Source organism: Coturnix japonica, chromosome Z (genome assembly GCF_054131305.1).
Source record: "Coturnix japonica strain WE chromosome Z, WE-NBRP24, whole genome shotgun sequence".
NCBI classification, from domain to species: domain Eukaryota; kingdom Metazoa; phylum Chordata; class Aves; order Galliformes; family Phasianidae; genus Coturnix; species Coturnix japonica.
In genome coordinates this window covers 33,457,733-33,478,251 of record NC_140702.1, presented here as the reverse complement: position 1 = coordinate 33,478,251, position 20,519 = coordinate 33,457,733, and the positions used below count along the sequence as shown (strand labels likewise).

Sequence of the window (20,519 nt, the reverse complement as noted above, 5' to 3'; positions counted from 1 at the left end):
GAGGACACTGCATAAAGTTACATGCCAGCCAGACTCTCCTTTTATCTCTCAAGAATGCACATACTCTATTACTTACCCACAGGCAAAAACTTATCTTGTATCAAGGTTTCTGAGGTAAGCACATCCAGTGCTATTATTAATGAATGCCTACTTCTATGACTCCAACCTGAGTCTGAGTTTCTTGATGGACCAATTTACAGCAACAGTACAGGGGGTGATGTAGGTTAGTTCATTTAGCAATAGGGATTGGTACATTATTTTAAGAACCAATACCTTTGTTTAGCAAACTGAATCCATAAGTGATAGTTCTAAAACTTTTCATTTCAGCTTTAGTGGATTAATAGTCTTATTTTCCTCAACAGTTTTGCACTGGAGACATAACAGAATACCTTCATCTTTTGCCTCAGAAGGTGCAAGGACATTTTCCTTAGTTTCCGCATACACTTTTAAAAAGTTGCTCGCTGTGGCCTAGTGTGCAGTGGAAATCTTCCAGAGTGGATGAATGTGAGTCAAAGGCCTTGGTGATGAAGCTAATTGTGAAGAAAAAAGGGGAAGAAGTAGGTGGGCACTCGACCACTGAGATACCACTAAGCATGCCCAAGGGGACATTAGCACGAGTCCTTGAAAAAGAATGAATGTATATGCCAGTGTACTACATATGTATGTCTTAACTGTTCACATGTAGAACCTGAACTTTGAGAGGGTGCGCTTGCTAGTCAAGTCACATGGTATGTATTGTGAGGACTAAAGGAATGCTGCTTTCTAACACCACACTGGAATTAATTATAGAGTTTTCTTCCTGGATTTCAGATGACAGGAGGAGCTACACTGGCAGCTTGCATTTCACAGAAGAATGTTCTAGATTTCAGCTGTACAATACTGCCATAGAGTTGAATTTTATTTTTGTCCTTTATTTGCTAATGGAGAAAAGGTATGCAATGGGAAATTTGAACAAAGGGAATACAGACACAGGTACTCAAAGCATACTCTGTCTTTTTTGATCTCACATACTATGTTCAACCATAATAAAAACAATAATTAATTAAAAAATAATACAAATTTTTCAAAATATATACTTTAAAGATTAAGCTGAAACACAGTTATGCTGAAATGGTTCTGTTAGACATGACAAGCATTTCAGTAGTATTATCTTCCCATCTGTAAATAAGAACAGTATAATTCTGTTATTCTTTGAAACAAAACTCTTTCAAAACAAGAATGTGAATGATCATGTAAAATCATTGCATTAATTAAATCATTCAAAGTCAATCTAGGTAGAATAGAGGCTGAGTACCAAGGGTGACAGAAGTAGATGCTGGCTGAACTTTCCATGATTATTTGAGTTTTGCTAGAAGAGGATAAGAGGATTTGTTTATCTGCAGCAAGGCCATTTGCTTCTGTATTTGCCATTTACTACTGAAACAAAGCAACTGAAACTACTAACAAAACTCAGGAGTCCCTCCTACCAGAGTCCTTTTTACTGTCAGGCTTTTTCTGTCAAAAACAAATATGGCAGCAGTAGTTTGAGACATTAGTGGACTAAACTGGATTTTGCAGGAGATCTTGGCCTTACATTTCTAGTAAGGCACAGAGGGACGGACCAATCAGAGGTCTCATTATGAAAAACAAAACAAAAACAAAAACAAAAAGTCTACTTAATTACATTGAACAAATAAACATCTAAAGAATGAAAAGAGTTAAATTTAAATTTAAAACAACTTGAGCAGAATGTTACTTCAGTGTTTTTTTATAGCTGCAACATTAAAAAACTCTATAGAATAACTTGACTTGCCAGTGAGTTATATCGAGCAGGTATTCCTTTACTACAGCACTAGGTACATGGGGGATCGTTCCACCAAAAATGCACACAGAAGGAGCACACAGCTATATATATAAAGGCAAAGTACATACATGTTTATGAGATTTTCCCCAAATGGGTTACATACACACTGAGTTTCCAGTTAACACACCGTTCTGCCCTTTTGCACATATGCTCTAAACTGTTCGGAGGGGTACCTGGGCTCCATCTGGTGGTCACTGGATGAAATGCTAGTAGTCGTCCTCATTAAGGCTGGAAGCTTTCCTTGCTGCGAACTTTTATCCTTCTGGGGACTCCTTGATTCATCTGCAAGCGTAAGTGTTTCCACACTGCTGCTGCATCACCCCGTTTCCCTGTTGTACCCGTTTGGAAGTCAGATACTATTCTACAGCACTGATAGGATCATAGAATCATAGAATCGCTCAGGTTGGAAAAGACCTTACAGATCACTGAGTCCAACCATGACTTAACCATACTACCCTAGCTAACAACCTAAATCAAATCCCTTAGCACCACATCCAAAAGGTTTTTAGACACATCGAGGGATGGTGACTCAACCACCTCCCTGGGGAGTCTACTCCAGTGCCTAACAACCCTTTCTGTAAACCAAGTGTTTCCTAATATCCAACCTAAAATAAACTTACTTAATCTGACTTTAATCTTACTTCTTCAGGGACTCACTTAATTTTGCTCAAGCAAAGTTTACCTTGATTATGTTTGTCTCTTTCAATTTTTAATTAGAGTGTAATGAATACATGTACTGCATATGCAGTGTGCTACTGATTAAACTCAACACAGATCCAAGAAACTTCCAACCTCTAAGCATGCTCCTCTGAGGGATGTTCAGTCAGCTCTTGCCTTATGGCTCTATTCTCTGATTACATGGCTTGTAATTGTTAGTTGTGCAATATAGGTATACATTTTCTACAGAATGCTTTAGAAACAAGCACATTGAAACCTTGAGTCTAAAACCTTTTCAATTAAATATTGAGTATAGTATATATACTGCAAGTGCTATCTGGACTCTTAAAAGCCTGTATTGGAAATGCTAATTGAATCATATTATTTGTTTCTCAGAATAGTCCCTGCTATCAGAGAGACAGTCAATGGAGAAAGTGAAGGATACATTCAGAAAATATTTGAACTTTCTGGAATCTTCTTGTATTTAACTTGCATATAGCTGACATAGATCTTACATACACCTGTAGATATGTAAACTATATATAGATCTGTAAGCTATAGAATGCAGACACTAGATTTGCAGCCAGAGGGATATGGAATTATACTGCCTTAAGGGTAACCACAGTATGTGGGAGTTAGCAAGGTTGAACAACTATTGCTTGTTTTTCATTTCTTCCATCTCTCTTTCTCAGAATAATGCCCTCAATCATAGAAAACATAAATAGATTTATGTGACTGATAGTTGGGAGTTGGCTGAGAGAACAGGGAGGACAAGATAACTTCAAGAATATTATGGCCTTATAAGAAAGCTTAATGAACAAGAGAAGCAGAAAAACAAGAACTATATGGTGGCAAGGGTCACAAGTTGTCACGGTGTCAGGATTTTATTAGACTGTGTAGCTGGGAGAAGGCAACCAATCATATGTTGCACCATATACTAATTACCCAATCTTCTTATGCCACAATAGTATCTAGTGTATAAAAATCTAGCTTGCGCAGTAATGAATCTGTACTCAGCTGCTAACTTATTTTAAGTCAACTCTGAGTTCCACAATCCCATCCCCACAACTGATCTTGATATTCTTATTTATTCTTATAGGTTTGTCAAAATTTGGATTTATAATTAACTCATTTATAGTTAACTAAGGCTAAACACAAGTGGGAAGTAGGATTTTCCTTGTAATCTGAGTAAAAATAACTTGAAAGTCTTGCTTTCAGATTAAAAGACAGAACTAAACAAAGTTACACTAGAATATTATAATAAATTCAGCATTTAAATGTTTATTTTCAAGGCCAGGCTGGACGTGGCTCTGGGCAGCCTGATCTAGTGGTTGGCGACCCTGCGCATAGCAGGGGTGTTGAAACTACATGATCATTGTGGTTCCTTTCAACCCAGGCCGTTCTATGATATGATATGATATTTCTAGCAAAGTAAGAAATGCAACGTTATGTGATGGGAAATTTAATTTTTACTTTAATTATTTTATTTTTGGTTTTCCCAGAGGCTTCTACTGAACAAATACTGTTTGCAACCATTCTGATAGTGTCGTCTTATGAACTAATGCCACTTCCCTTGACAAAAGATCACATGTTCTGCATAAAGAGCTCTGTTATTATCAGGGGACAAGGGAATGGAATAATCACAGTAGTTTTAACAACTCTAATGAGAACACTCCTGTTGCATTAGGCGTGCACGAACACTCGGGATGTAACGCGATAGGCCCTCCCCTGCTTGGTTATGCATATGTAGAAGGATTTATGCTTAGCTTAGAATCCTCAATGCTTAGAATCCTCAATGCTTAGCATCCTCCATGCATTGCTTAGAAACCTCAATGCGTAGAATCCTCATTCCTTAGAAACCTCAACGCTGAGAAATTTCATTGCTTTGAAACCTCAATGCTTAGCATCCCAAATGCTTACAAACCTCAATGCATAGAGGCCTTAATGCTTAGAAACCTCAAAGATTAGAAAACTCAATGCTTGGCTTAGAATCCTCAATGCTTAAAATAGAATCCTCAATAGTTAGAATCCTCAATGCTTCACATCCTCAATGCTTAGCTTAGAAACCTCAACGCGTAAAATCTTCAATGTGTAGAATGGTCATTTCTTAGAATCCTCAATGCTGAGAAACCTTATTGCTTAGAAACTTCAATGCTTAAAGTCCTAAATGCTTAGAATCCTCAATGCATAGCCTAGAATCCTCAATGCTTAGAATCCTCAATGCTTACAATCCTCAATGCTTAGAATCCTCAATGCTTAGCTTAGAATCCTCAATGCTTAGAATCCTCAATGCTTAGCATCCTCCATGCATTGCTTAGAATCCTCAATGCTTAGCATCCTCAATGCTTAGCTTAGAATCCTCAATGCTTAGAATCCTCACACGGGGCACCACTTGTTACCAGTGGTCCCTTTCACGCCAGGATTCAAGGGCTAAGCCTCCGCGAATCCGGCCTCCTCCAGCCAGGGCCCATTTAACTACACGTTCACACCAATATGGTGAATAGCTAAATGGCGTTTTATTGTGTGTGTTAGCGGTTTAAATAAGCCACTATCTACTTCGTCTACACCCCTTCTACATATGCATAAATCCTTCTACATATGCATAACCAAGCAGGGGAGGGCCTATCGCGTTACATCCTGAGTGTTCGTGCACGCCTAATGCAACACACTCCTGGAAAACATTTCTAGCCAAAACAGGTTCTAGACTGCTTAGGATAGGTCATACAATGAGTTTTTTTATGCTGGCCTGTGCTAGTGTCATAGAGAACTTTCTTTATGTAGGAGCAAGATACGACTTTCTGCGATATGCTGCATTTTCAGTGAATCTTTATGTCCTGACAGAGATGAATACATTAAGTTTCTTGGGGAAAGTATTTGTTGGGTTTTGTTTTGTTTTGTTTTAAATGCTCTGTAGCTATTATAGTCCATAGATTTATTATAACTAACATCAAGATTTATAACCTGGAGCACATCAAATAATAATTCTATTTATGTATGCGTAGGTATGCATGCTTATACCTATCTTCTATATAGACGGTGCATCTCTATCCGTAAAGCCTTCCACACAAGCTTTAACGTTCCAAACACAGTAAGAAGCAAAGGACTGTATTATGTACAGCAATATTTCCTATCAGCTTGGATTACCTTTTGTGCTTGTTAAGTATATTAGCAACTTCAATACAGGCAGCTGAAAGCTGTGCACCTAGATTTCTCCCTGTGTTACTGCTCGCCCAGGGGCCCAGAAGACAGTCCTGATATGACCTTTCTTCATGTAATAGTACAGTATTTGGATAACCAGCTTTCTAATGTACAGCGTAGAATAGTTGCATGTTCCTCGGGTTATTGCTTCAGTTCATAATTAACTGAATAATAAAAAAAAAGGTTCTCACTGACCCTTTGGTAGCCTGAACTTTTATGGGAATGCTTTTGTTTTCCCATGATTCCCCAGTTCTCTGAGGGCCCTCTCTCTATCCTTTTTCACTTGTAGTCTAAGAAAGGCAGACAGTAGAGCAGAAATGTTAGCTGAAGGGTCAATTTAGCTAAACCTACCTTCTATGTCATTTTAAAACACAACAACTTTCCACAGCCACTTTCATCTTCTCCTTTTGATATCAGTTGGAAGTCTAAGGGAGACAGCACAAAACCACATTAAAAACTTGGACAAATGATTGATAAGAGATATGGGGACCACTTTGTTTCAAATGCTATTTCTATTTCGAAAACAGACACTTGGATTTGAAACCAAAAGCAGTCCATAAAAATGGATATATGGTTCACTTGAATAAAAAATGTCCATGCAGTGATTCTTTTTTTTTTCTTCAGTGAAATAACAGAACAGTGGTTACAAATTAGTCAGATACAAGATTATAAGTAAAAAGGCCCTGATTCCCAAGAATTAATTTAAATATACATAAATAATCTGATTATATTTTCTTAAAGGTGCATTAACTTGTGCAGAACAAGCTGTCTTTTCATTAGCAGTTAATTGGTATTATCCTTGACTCCTACAATAAGAGAAGAAAAGCAATGAAAACAGACATGTGGATGCACCCCTGAAATCAAACTGATCCATCCTAGCAGTTATAAAAGCACACATAGATATAACATTGCTGTGCTATTTCTGCCATTTTTAAAGTGATTTCTTCTTTCTTTCTCTCAAGACAAAAGGTGAAAGTAACTAACTAAAAACCAAGTCAAAGGGAGAAAAAGAACACTTCAAAGAGACCTCAAAAGGAAAGTACAAGGGACCTGTCCTCAGTTTCTTCCTCTAACAGATTATATTTGACTTCTGATAATGCAGTTCTTACAACTGATGGGAGATGATCTGAAGACATCTGTATAAGTCCTTTACTGAGGACTTAGTTGGCAAACCACACACTTATCACCCCCACCACATCTCTTTAGTCAAACTTCAGAAGCATTCTGAAGCTCATAGGGCTACAACTTCCACCCAGGTGAGAGCAAAGGGCCATCTTCACCTCTCGGGGACCACTCCCACTGCCCTGTGGGTACAAACACAACACAATCCCCCACCCCCGCCTCGCCTCGAGTCTCCCATCCCTCAGCCCGGCGGGGGCAGGGGCAGGGGAGCGGCCACGCCCCTGCCACGGCCATTGGTCATCTCTGCTGTCAGTCAGGAGGTGGGGCGGGTATAAAGTTAGAGCTCAGCGCCAGGAAAGCGACTTTGGGGTGGTGGGGTCGGTGTTGGTCGTGGATTTGTGTGTGCGTATGTGTGTCGAGACGCTTCTCTAGACGCTTCTCTAGACGCTGTGAGTGCCCAAGGCCAGTGCCGTCCGCAGGGGGTGCACGCTCACGGCCCGGGTGCTGCACCTTGCTCTGCTTTGTCCTCCCAGCGAAAGCATGGTGGACGTGTTCAGCGGGCGGCTGCTGGTGAGCAAGGACGGGCACAGCGTGGACCCCGAGGAGGCACTGAAGAACAAAGTGGTGGGCCTCTACTTTTCGGCTGGCTGGTGCTCGCCGTGCCGCGACTTCACCCCCGTGCTCTGCGACTTCTATACGGAGCTGGTGGAGGAGAGCCAGTCGCCTGCGCCATTTGAGGTGGTCTTCATCTCCTCTGACCACAGCGCCGAGGAAATGGTCGGCTACATGCACTCCATGCACGGCGACTGGCTGGCACTGCCCTTTCACGACCCCTACAAGCAGTGAGTACCGCAGGGGCTGGCTCGTATCCCCCTCTTCGACATAACGACTTTCCCATACCTCTGCCTGCCTCCTTTGCAGCCCTGACTAGTATCCTGGCTGCTCCAGGTCGTGCTTCCCGTCCTGCGGGATTTCGGCCACATCAGCCCCCTGCTGCTTTCATCGTCCTGTCCTCTGGGCTCTATCCAGTGCTTTTCCAGGACAGTGATGGTTCTGGGTTGCTCGTTTTGGTGGTGCTCTGGAAAGAAATAAGAGTGAAGGAGTAGCAAAACTCGTTGCTGATGAACTGAAGGGAGAACAGAGTAAACTCTTGCCGTGGCTGGGATGGAGTTAATTTTCTTCATAGAGGCTTGTGTGATGATGTAGTCAAGTAGATGTACATTTATTTTTATGATTCTCAGCCCCACCTCACCTGGGGAGAGTGAGCAAGTGGCTGTGTGGTACTGAGCTACCTACAGTGTTAAGCCACATCTATAAACAGTTTGAGAGATGCAGGTAAGCTTGGTAAAAAACAAATTCAGTTGATAAACAAGGAACAAAAAATTCCTGTGGTAATATGGTTTTAAAGGGGCACTACTGTATGTAGTTTGCTCAGCAGAACAACAAAAGGTAGAGACATAAGCATGTTTAAAGAGTGGGGTGAAGGATGATAACAAGGACTGTTATGATGACAGAAATTCAATGTACACATGCATTTTGGCTACTCAGAAACATGATTTAGTTCCTGTGAAGAACTACAGACAAAGGGGACCCATAGAAGGTATTGGAGAGGATGGGGGAGGGCACTGAAATTTCTGTAGGCTGAAAATGTTTCTTTAGATTTGGATTAGGCAAAGCAGTAGGTTTAGTTTATTCATGTAAAGTTGTATATTCATAGAAATGTATTAAATAATGGAAGTAAATGTACAAGTGGTTCTTATTTTGTCCTGTAAGAGCAGTGATGTTTTAGCCAGTGAAGGTCAGGAAATAATGAGTTGCTTGATCTGTGTATTTTGACAGCCTCAAGAGTGAACCCAGGAATTACATCATCCTTCCTTGGATCATTCTTGGATGTCAGAAACCACTTAATGCTATGCCTTTGTTTTTTAGTGGCAATTTCTATCACCTCAAAAATAGATTTTAAAATACTTTTTCATAGCTCTTCAAATGCTTCCCAGGCAGTAATTATATTCAATAACTGCTAACACTAGTAGAATTCATGCCCACTTCTTGAAAGTAATGAATACCTGAAATCACTTCATCCAGCAAGGGTGATTTGGCATAGGCCACTGGAATCTGCTTGTAACCTCAGATTCAGTGGATTAGGGTTCTATTTTGAACTGTGCTGTGACCTGCCCAAGTCATGTGGAATGAAGGTATGGAGGCAGCCTAATCAGCTTTTCAGTTTCTAGTGACCTTCAGATACCTTTAGTGAAATAGGTTTGTGCCATCAGGGGTAGCTGTGAGACCAGTGTTCAAAATGTGTCATGTAAGAACAAAGAATGGAGAATTAGGAAAAAGCAATGACTTTGAAGCTGTTTGTTGCTTACAATAAAGGCTGACATGAAGATACTTAAGAAGCTTAGGTTGAATTAGCTGGCAGTTTGGCTTCAGATATGTTCATGAACCACTGTAAACATTTTACAAGTGCATCTGACTTGTCCAGGTGTAATTCTGGCCATTTCTTTCAGTTCTCAGTAAGAACACAGTTTTAAATTTAACTTACAACAAATCAGTATTTTAACATTGTGTGTTTTTTAATTTTTATTCATTAACCTTTTGCAAATTCCATTGTAAGCTATTGTACAATTAACAAATGTACAGTTAGCAGAGTGGTGTGGTTAGGATGGTATTTTATAGGTTTTGTATTTAGAAAGTTCATAATGGTGGAAAGAGATGATAAAAATAAATGGAATGCACACCCATGTCCTAGGCTCACAGTAGATAACTCCAAAGGGAGGAATCTCCAGAAAGAGATTGCCAGTGGCAGTCAGCCCTTGAATGGGTCTAGGAGAGGTGGAGCCAGGCTCTGCCCCTTTGGGTCACACAGCTAAATTGCCTTCACTATGGCTGACCCAGTCCTTGCCTCAGGTGATCAATCCCTTGTGTGTAAACCAGCAGTTCCCATACAGTCATTCATGTTGATTTCTCTCATGTGGACTCTCAAAGTCTACAGTGATGTTGGTGTTCTAGCTGGTGACTTCATTGTGAAAGATATGAAACTTAGACTGATGTCTCTTATAGGACAAAAGAGCTGTCTTGAAATTGGATAAAAAGCATTTCACACATGGAGGTGTAATACTTTGTGGGGCTGAATCTCTATTTAGAAGTAGCCTTTAAAGTAGTAAACAAAATGTATGTACCTGTGGAGAAGCAAAAAAATATATTCTATTTTTTACAATTCTATTGTAGTGTATTCTACACTACAAAATCTTGGGACACTTTGGTGCTGCTGACTGTTTTCTCAGAGATGGCAAAAGTACTTTTATTACAGTAGATGACCTATGGCCTGACTAGCAGGAAATATTACTCCCGATGCTTTGACTGCTTGCATTTTTGGATGTTGATCTTGCTGCTGCAGGTGCAGGCTTTAGGTTCTTGCAGAGGTGGGACAAAGACATTCTAGAAAGAAAGGAGTAGTAGAGGAATGGGAATAACAGAGAGCTAGAAGAGGAGTAGAAGGGAATATATTAACAACAAATGTTAGTAAATAGTTAGTAATGCTGTGTTCATTACGATATGTGAAGAGACTGCTGTGTTTATACCTAAACCTACAATGAAATCAGACATTTTTTATTAAGCTGTCTGTGGTGTGCTAGTCATTCTACAAGCTGACAGGCAGGCATTTATATGAGTTCCTATCAGTGAAAACTAGAATCCCAAACAGTTCCAAATGGTTCCTGGAAAAAAAAAAGGGAAGAGTATGCTTACATTTTATCTTAGAAACTTTAGATTTGAGTGTGTATTAGCATCTTTGGAAGTGTGTCAGGGGAACTGAAAAAGGCAAGAGAAGTGTCTATGAGCAATTAAGAGTTCTAACCTGTTTAAACTGATACCAAATATGAACACTAGAATTGAATCCCATTCTTACAATGCGTGTCTTTGATATCATTAAGTGACTAATGCTTAATTGGGTGGAAAGTTCACTGCTGGAAGAAAATACACGTGGCTGTAGATTACAGCATATACTAATAGAAGCAACTTAGCAAGGTGGAAGTACTTTTGCTTGAATATACTGGACGAGTGAAAGCTGTTAAAACTGAAGGGTTATTAAATATTTCTTTAACCTAGTGAATGAGTGTTCTGTATGTGTTTCCATTATGATATTAACTTTGCCATGTGTTGTCTGTCTCTTAAGAACCCTCTTGTGTATATGTCTTAAATTGTCATAGAAAATAATTCACTTGTGTTAGGAGTTAGGCCTGGAAAGCAGCTAAGCACCACTCAGCTGCTTGTTCACTTAACTTCCTTACACCTCCACAGTGGGCTTAGGGCAATTAATGTGAATGGAGGGAACTTCTGGGTTGGAGTAAAGGCAACTTCATGATGAAGCACAGCTGCATTCACAAGCAAAGCAAAACAAGGAATTCAGTTGCTACATCCTATCAGCAGGCAGATGTTGAGCCATTTGCAGAGAAGCAGGTCTTCATCACACATGATGAAAAGATGACATTTCCAATGAAATCTGAATGTCTGCCCACTTCTTTCTTTCTTCCAGCTTCTATTGCAGACTCTGTCATGTGGTTTGTGAGATCCCTCTGATCAGCTGGGATTCACTGTCTCAGCTGTGTACTTTATCAGACTCTTTCCCACCCTCAGGTTCCTCACTGACAAGACAGAATGACAGACATAGACTTGACTGTGTAAGTACTGCTCAGCAACAGGTAAAACACCAGTGTGTTGTTTCCAACACTGTTCTGTCCCCATGTGCAAACCCTACTACTGTGTGGGTTTCTATGGAGGAAATAAATTCCACCATAGTCTGAAATCAGTATATGATACTGTGAAGTCCTTGTACCCTTGGAAACATTCCTCTGTAAGATTCTCCTAAGAATCAAAGGCCTAACAAACATCAATGATTTCCAGTATCCTTAAGTAATCTTTCTCATCTTTTTGTATTTCATATTCTCTTCTCAGTGAGAAACAGTATATACCTGTAGGCTTCACCTGGGAATATCTTCATTTGGCTGATATTTAAAAATGTCATTGCTTATCACTTTAATGTATTGCAAGAACCTTGAGTTTTCTTAGGAGGCATGTGATGTTTCTGCTTATGGTTAGTGATTAAACTGTTTCTGTTAGTTCATCAGATGGTGCCTGTGTTTTTTGTACAGGTGAGTCACAGCATGTGAGATCTCCATGGGTGATCAAGCAGGTTTTAAAATGCTTTTGTAAATGCCTCTAACACATTCATGGTGATGAAGAAGTGATAATTGCAGATCCATTCTTGAGAGTTCTTCAAGTCTAGTCTTAAAGCTCCCTACATGTAAGCAGAATCTGTGTGCATACTTCAGTCCGGTTTGATACAAGTAACCTTCTGTCCAGGGCTGCATAAACAAGAGGTTTTGCCTTTTCCTTAGGAAAGCAAACTGTTTGTTATTTTGGCATCTTAAACTATTTGCTGAGGCAAAGCAGTGCATCTTCCAACCTTTGTACACTGGTATGAGATGATAACATTTTACATTCTCCTTATATGAATTTGCTTTGGGTTCTAGGGGTTTTTTTTTTTTTTTTTTTTTTTTTTTTTTCCTCTTCCCTGACATTTTAGAAGACTTGAAATCAGTCTGTGGCTATCCTTGGTAGCTTGTTTTTATTTCAGAGTTGTCTGAACAAGCCTATGTTGCTAGGCCTTATTATTGTTTCTCTGATAAAATTTGCTGCTAATTACCTGGCAAAGCAGTGTTCCTTACCTGCTTAGGGTTTTTCTCTCAAAAAAATGAGATGGAAAGATAAGTTCTGGGAATGCTTTCTCTGGTCCCATATTCATTTAGGATTTAAAAGGTTTCTCTTCATTTTAGTGAAAATGGAGAATGTATGTGTGCTAATGTCTTCTATTTTTAACAGTGCCTGCAGATATTTATATAGTTATAACATATAGTTATATGGGACTTGAGCCTTCCACATCAGGTGTTCTTGCTTGTAGTGATGGTGCTCAGGCACAACATTTCAGCATTTTGACACTGATGTTATTCAAATGTCTCATGTCTATTCCAACATCGCATGCTGTGTTGCCGTTATCTGGCTTTTCTGGTGCTTGGTTTCTGCCCACTTTGAAAAGCAGTGCAAGAAGGTCATTTTCCATAGAAAAGATAGTTGTTGATAGTTCAGGTAGGTAGTGATGAAATCACTCACGGAAGCCTGTGAGCTATCACAAGAGATTAGGGCCATTGGTTGAGGGAGTAGGAGTGCAAGTGGTATTTTCTTCTGTCCCTTCTGGTATGCGGTGTGGGATACAGAGTGGGCTAGGAAAACTTTGAATAAGTGATGCCTGGTGCTGCTGCAGAAATTTTGGGTTCTTTGGCCATTGGATGGTTTAATTGGCACCTGGCCTTATGCATGTGGATCAGTCTCACCTGTCTCCGGGGGAAAGAGGATCCAAGCCCAGGAGGTGACAGAGCTTTAAATTATTTTAAATTTAAATATTTATTTATATTAATTATATATAATTATATATATAATTAATATATATATATTATATATTATATTATATATATATATATATAATATATATTATATATATATTATATATATTATATATATATTATATATATAATTAATATATATATATCATATATAATATATTAATTATATATTAATTATTTATAATTAAAATTAATATTTTATTAAATTTATTAAATTTACGTGAATACTTATGTATAAAGGAGAAAGGTGATAAAATGAGCTCACTGGGGTTGAGCAAGTAGTTCAGAGATTTCAGCTAGATTTGATGGGGGAAGAGGGTGGAAGTCAGTGGGACAGAGAATGCTTTGGGGATGTTGTTCTAGGAAATTGCAAGGAAAAATCTCTGGATTGTCCTGTAGGATCTTGTAAGAACTCCTCAGAGGAATATGTTGCAGATTGTTCATCTGAAATCTTATTGTGTCCCTTTATACTTGGATCTGCTGCTTCCGTAATGTTTCTGTATACTAATGCACACAGCATGAGAAATAAGCAGGAAGAGATCTGTGTGTGATTGCAAGGCCACAGTCTCCTTGTGAACATGGAGACCTGGTGGGACAGCTCATGTGTCTGGAATGCTGTCATAGATGGCTACCTGCTTTTTAGGAAAGACAGGCCGGCTAGGTGGGGTGATGGCATAGCTCTTTATGTGATACCTAGAATGTGTTGATCTCTGTTTGGGGGGTGTGTTATGTAGCAGTGGAGAGCTTGTGGCTGAGAATTAAGGGGTAGGGTAGTATGGATGTCACTGTTGTGGGTGTGTATTATAGGCCCCCTGATCAGGAGGAGGAAGTGGATGAGGCTTTCTACAACCAGCTGGAAGTAGCCATATAACAGTAGGAGTAGAAGAAGAAGAGAAATGAGTAGTAGAAGAAGAGTAACGTTTCTGACATGAGGAGACTCACAGCCTGCCTCTCCCTCTTGGACTTGCTCAGCGCTCTACCTGCTTGCTGCTTAAGGCTGGCCACTCTGCTGCTATGCTCCCCTGGAGATGTCTGCCCTCAGATCCCTCACTACAGAAGTCCTGCTTTCTGATGCACTCTCTTGGGCCTGCTACCTGGGTCCTGCTGCCCGCTCCCAGACTTACCCTGCAGCTTCTTCCAGCTACCCACTTGCTGCCCAAGGCCAGCCCTAATGCTGCTGCTGCTTTCCCCCTGCACTTTTTCCTTGGGCCATTGGAATGCCTTGCAACAGGACTGCTGGTGGATCCTGATGGTGACTATCCCAGTTTTATGCAATTCTTGCCTCTTTCTATCTTCTATTGCCTGCCTTCCCATCCCCGTCACCCCAAATTGTCCATACTCCCTTTCCCCATCTTTGTGATTAAGATTTGTAATAAACTGGTCTGAGTAACATTTGAACTGTTATTTCTTAATTTCACACTGGGTATACATACACCAAAGAACCTCCTCTCCCTCCTATAAATTGGAGTGAGACCCCTCCATCCCTGGAAAGGATATGGAACAGCTTGTTCTGGACATCAGCTCCAAGCAATTGGAAGAGAAGAAGGTTATCAGGACTAGTCAGCATGGGTTCACAAGAGGGAGGTCATGTTTGACTAACCTGATAGTCTTCTACAGTGTCATCAGTGGTTGGGTGAGTGAGGGTAAAGAGCAGTGGTTGTTGTGTGTATGGATTTCAGCAAGGCATTTGATGCTGTCTCCCACAGCATCCTTATAATGAAGCTGATGAAGTGTGGGATAGATGAGTGCACGGTGAAGTGGGTTGAGAACTGGCTGAGTGGCCAAGTTTAGAAAGTTATCAGTGGTGCAGAGTCCAGTTTGAGGCCTATGTCTAGTGGTGTTCCCTAGGGTTTGGTGCTGGGTCTAGTCTTGTTTAACATCTTCATCAGTGACCTTGATGAGGGGATAGTGTCTGTCCTCAGCAAGTTTGCTGATGATACAAATCTGGGAGGAATGGCTGTGCTGCAATTCAGCAAGACCTGGACAGGATGGAGAGTTGGACAGGGAGAGCCCAAATGAGGCATTACAAAAGCAACTGTAGAGTCTTGCATGTGGGAAGGAATAACATGCATGTACCCGTACAGGCAGGGGGAAGACCTGCAGAGAGGGACCTGGGTGTTCTGGTTGATGAAAGGTTGGCTATGAGCCAGCAGTGTGCCCTGGTGGCCAAGAAGGCCAGTGACATCCTGCAGTGCATTAAAAACAGTATGGCCAGCAGGTCTAGGGAGGTGATCTTCCCCTTGTATTCTGCCCTGGTGAGGCCTTACTTGGAGTATTGTGTCCAGTTCTGTGGTCCCCAGTACAAAAAAGACAGGGACCTCCTGGAAAGAGTCCATCAGAGGGCAGCTAAGATTATAAAGGGCCTGGAGTATTTCTCTTATGTGGAAAGGCTGAGTGTCCTGGGTCTATTCAGCTCTGAGAAAAGAAGACTGATAGGGGATCTGAGTAATGTCTGTATATCTAAGGTGTGGGAGGTAAAGGGGTGAGGCCAAACTCTTCAGCAGTGTGTGGTGATAGGACAAGGGGAAATGGCCACAAACTGATGCATAGGAAGTTCTGCACTAATGTGTATAAGAACTCATTGGTAAGGGTGATGGAGCACTGGGATGGCTGCCTGAAGAGGTAGTGGAGTCTTCTTCTCTGGAGATGTTCAAGACACACCTGAATGCTTGTCTGTGCAGCTTGGTCTAGTAAGCCTACTTTAGCAAGGGGGTTTGACAGAGTGATTCCTAGAGTCCCTTCCAGCCCCTACAATTCTGTGATTGTGTGACTTTCTGTCCTTCAAAAGTAGTCTCTAATTTTTCTTGGGTGACTTGCTCATCAACACTTTGGTTAGATCCCGATTTCTTTCATGGAGCATTTTTGTTGTATGCCTTTTTAATTTTTTCATCTGTAGTTTAACTTTTTTTTTTTTTTTTTTTTTTTTTTTTTTTAAACAATTGACTGCAAGATAGTTATTTGTAATCTGTCTAGATTTATCCATATCCTGATTTAGAGTAATGACCAGTGTTGGTAATAGGCAGCCTTTCTTGCCAGTTTTTCTTCTATTGAGACTTCAGCTTGTGTCATTGAAGTCCATAGAATTCAGTTTCCACTCCTCTGGAGGCTACAGGCAGTGATGAAGAGCAGTTATGAGAAGGTTGCTTCGTCTCTCCTAGCTCCCTTAACTACATTTCACCATTAAATGCCCAGTTCTGGCTGCACTTTTTCCATCTATCCAAACTGCCCTGCTATGCCTCAGACTCTGGTGAGTCTGGGCAGTCATTGCATCTGCTCTCCCATGTATACTTAGCAGAGTGACTTTCACAAGAAATTAGGTGTTTTCCTGGAATGATCCCTAATGTTGTCTTTATATTTAACTTTTTTTCTCTCAGTGATCTGAAGAAGAAATATAACATAACAGCAATTCCTAAGCTGGTGATTGTGAAACAAACTGGAGAAGTCATTACTGACAAAGGAAGAAAACAGATCAGAGAAAAAGGGCTGTCCTGTTTTCAGAACTGGCTTGAGGGTGCGGATATATTTCAGAATTTTTCAAGTTAAATAGAAATTGACAAGCAAGATAAGCCATCATGGAGAATTTTGTAGAGCTTTTGAACAATTTTTGTCTTCTTCAGAACAAGAAGAGTATGGATGTATTGCTTAACTTTGTTTGAAAAGAGAATTTGTTTTTGACTTGAAGATTATTTATTCCATTAAGTCATAAAACATAGTGTCTATTTTATTTGCGTTCTCTTATCTACTGTAGTAAGTACAAACCAAACTGTTCCTAATAATGCTGAAATACTTCAGGAAGCTAAGCTATTTTAGACAGTAATACAGAAGCACTGTGAAATCTATGCAAGTATCTTATTCTTCAACATCTGTAAAAAATGTATCTACAAAGCTATTTTTCTTGTCAATCTTTTCTAACAATAAAAACATTTTATGAACAAAATTGTTTGCTTTAATAAGTAAAGTATATGAATTTGAAGTCTTATCTATTTTAACAGTCTTATCTGCAAATCACATGATTAAAATACACCTGTTTAATGTTTAGTACTGATAATATACTTTTTTTGGGGGGTGCTTATGTAAGTTGCTGGGTTTTCTTTCTCTCTGGAATTTTAAATTTGGTGATGTTTCTTCTTGGTCACATAATCTGTAGCAGTACACCCTACAAGAGCTCCTATGCTAGTCTGCCTGCTATCTGGGTTTGTAGTCTCTTGGCCTGTTTCTGAAAGTACCAAGGCAGAGCTGCCAGAACTTCATCTGCTCTCATGTGGAGTGTTTACTGTCTTTACTGCCCCATCATGTGCTTTCTAAGAGCCAGTGTCCATCATTTCTAAGAGCCTGTGTCAATCTGTTGCAGCACTCAGATTGTGGAATCTGTTCACCATGCTGCTCTAATCCCAAATGCTTCTCATGCTCATAATCTCAAATACGTGCACAGGGTATCAAAGGAAACTATGTTCAGAGTAAGAAATGTATGATTCCTGTTTATTGTATTATCCTTTAATCAAAATTATTTTAAAAAAAAAAAAAAAAAAAAAAAAAAGGTTTTACTCAAGTAGGTGTAGGTTTTGCCCAGAATTAGGATGCTTAGTGGGGTTCTGTGCTTTGAGAGTAATTCCTGGTTGGTTTTCAAATGTACCTGGGTTTCTAGCAGGATTTGTTGAAGATCAATCCTTCCTTAAAAGATGAGCCCACATAAAATGGGCATAAAGTATGATATTTTTAGTTATGTTTCATTTATGCAGCTATTTATCTACTGGTTATATTTCTCTTGTGCACTGAGAGTAAAAACAGTTTCCTGAACCTCAAATGGTAAACTGATATTCCTGATTTTGTGACTAAACATCTCTGCTCTTGATGTCTGTTACAATAAAGCAGTGAATGTTCTCTCTTAAAACTGATAGGTTTGAAGTGTACTGTGGAACTCCAAGTAAGCTGATCCAACACCTGCACAGTCTGTGATGCCATGTAATTTATATGCATTAGAGGTGGTCTGCTGAACTATCGTATGTTAGTTGCACCCAAGCAAAATTTCATGGCATAAATCCAGGTATCTTTACAAAAGCTACCTAAGGTTATTGTCACGTGTAGTCCTTTGTGTTGAGAACGAAGACTGGAAGGGCAGTCAAAGAGAATTATATGAGATCTTGAGTGTATTCAGGTGTACCAGTCCTAACTTGATTGTCAGCATTGATGCACACATCCTCTGTTCCCTGGTTCTGTATTCAATGCTGCAACTCGTCTGGGTTTATGAATAGCACTGCTTTCACTGTGAAATGCTGGAGCTTGAGCAATAGGTCCTGAAATCAAAATTGACCTATAAATGGGACTCATAAACTCACAGTATATCTAGTAGATATTGCACATATAATTTTAATCCATACTTTGCCATGTTAGGATGAGTAAGCATATTGTGGTGTTTATCTACAGAAGCCCTGTTACAATGCTTAGTATGCAGTAATAATGGTTAAATGGTGTCTGTCTTGATCACAAGGGAATATTTGTTACCCAACTAAGTATGTTACAGGGGGCCTGGTCAGACAGTCTTTCCAAAGAGGCCTATGGTACACCAAAATAGATAGCACTACTCCCTTGGCTCCTCCTTGAACCCTGGCCAGGCTTTGGGGTGAGGACCAACAGGAGGAAATCAGATATTCCACCTGTCAGTAACACAGTTACTTTTTATTCATGATATTTTTATTCAGTGGTACAAATGCTGGACCTGCTTGCAGTGACTTTGGAGATCTCATCTACAGGGTGGACATACCACCATAAGACTTTCCAATTGCCAGGACAAGTTCTCCAGATCCTCTCTGCAAGCTGGGCTCCCCAGTGACTGCAGATCTGGATGATGGTGAAGTATTACGGCTGTTGGTGACGTCTTCTGTAACGATTAGACTCATTTGCTTGCTTATTTTCTTTATTGTTAAGCATATCTTTAGACTATAGGCTCTGCTTTATTGTTTGTATTAATTTGAAATAGACAATAAAATAAGCCTATCCCTTTAGTGGATGTCTGTGTCCTTTCTGTAGATCCTGACAGTTGGCAAAACACACTGAAACCTTGAACTATATCACCAATGTAGAATTCACATTGACAGTATCCCAGTTCGGGTTTGAAGTTGACATCCTGTCACACTCTAGGAGAAAAGGCATTACCTTTCCAAATGTTTTCTATTTTGAAATCTAAATAATTTGCACATTTAAGATCACTTAGTCTGAATACATTTGGAAGATGATACTATGTGTTGTGCAGGAGAGATCATTTGCAGAGATCAAAGCAAAAGTACTCCACATACAGAAAGAAAAACTGAGCCACTTTGTGTGGAAATAGTTCAAACTACAATTATGAAAGAAAGTGTATGAAGTTACTGGGTCACATGGCTGAAACAGGTGTGGGGCCAAGACAGTAAAATCCTACTTTGCTCAAGTCATCCTGTCCTGAGGATAATGGGGTATTTTCTGAAAATGAATAAGGTTTGCTCAAAAAAACTCCAAATGGTCAAATGGATAGTTACAAAACTTCAAAGCTTTGGCTCTGCTCAAGTCATGTGAGCAGGCACCACACTTATCCAAGTTTTCTAGTAAATACTCAAAACTAACAATTTTTCTGGCAGATACACGGGATCAGGCTGTTCCATGCTTAAAACTGGATCATGAACTGTGTCAAGGACAGCAGTGTCATGAATGAGAGATGGAGAGTCTGGAAGGAGGGAGGTAGAGGTTTTGGGATCTGAGTGATGAGTGTGGTGAAATAATCACTTGCTGGAATAAAGTCTCCTTCCATGCAAATGCTGCTCCATCCTTTGCAGAACAGTTTGTATCTGCTATAGGTTTCTAGAATTTGTAATGTTAAAGTTTGTACAGAAAGAGGGCTGAAATTCAGTCACTCTGTGTTCTGTACTTAGCTGTGGAAATAATCCATTTCTGCCTGACCTGAACTTGACTCCATTATATATTTTGTGCAGTTGTGCACAAAAGCATTATAGCTTAGGTCACTTCTTACCAAATTATATTACATTGTACTTAGTTATTGGAAAAAACAGAGATTTGCAACCTGATGAACTCAAAGCTGTGAATCCAGGGAAAATGCTCCTTGCTCACTAGACAAGCCATGGTTTATAGCCTGTTTACCAGATTCGTTTTAAAAAGAGTTGACACATTTGTCCTTTGAAAGGAGACGGTTTGATGTAGTTGTTTTTATTCCCACATTTATGTAAAATGCAATAGAAGCTCTGAGGGCC

The 20,519-nt window shown here is 39.9% G+C and overlaps 1 protein-coding gene across 10 annotated transcripts; it reads left to right on the top strand.

Annotated features, from left to right (window-relative positions):
- The first annotated feature begins 7,180 nt into the window (after positions 1 to 7,180).
- On the top strand, positions 7,181 to 19,283 carry NXNL2 (nucleoredoxin like 2). 10 transcript variants are annotated; one of them, XR_014939424.1, is made up of 3 exons: positions 7,181 to 8,155; positions 11,358 to 11,502; positions 16,656 to 17,218. XR_014939424.1 is itself a non-coding variant. In XM_085529018.1 (3 exons), the coding sequence occupies exons 1-2, from the start codon at positions 7,361 to 7,363 to the stop codon at positions 11,481 to 11,483; spliced, it is 327 nt and encodes a 108-aa protein (XP_085385144.1). In that variant the 5' UTR covers positions 7,181 to 7,360; the 3' UTR covers positions 11,484 to 11,502; positions 16,656 to 19,283. The 10 variants fall into 10 exon arrangements, 7 of the variants coding, with proteins under 7 accessions (XP_085385144.1, XP_015704861.1, XP_085385145.1 ...); XR_014939426.1 differs by lacking the exon at positions 16,656 to 17,218 and adding an exon at positions 14,089 to 14,671 and having other exon boundaries at positions 11,459 to 11,502; XM_085529018.1 differs by having other exon boundaries at positions 7,181 to 7,662; positions 11,459 to 11,502; positions 16,656 to 19,283.
- The last annotated feature ends 1,236 nt before the right edge of the window (positions 19,284 to 20,519 follow it).

Bases quoted from the DNA above. Each gene is read 5' to 3' on its own strand.
- NXNL2 (XM_015849372.3), top strand. From the start codon at position 7,361: ATGGTGGACGTGTTCAGCGGGCGGCTGCTGGTGAGCAAGGACGGGCAC. The intron at 7,663-16,655 runs GTGAGTACCGCA...TTTTTCTCTCAG, and splicing joins TTTCACGACCCCTACAAGCA to TGATCTGAAGAAGAAATATA.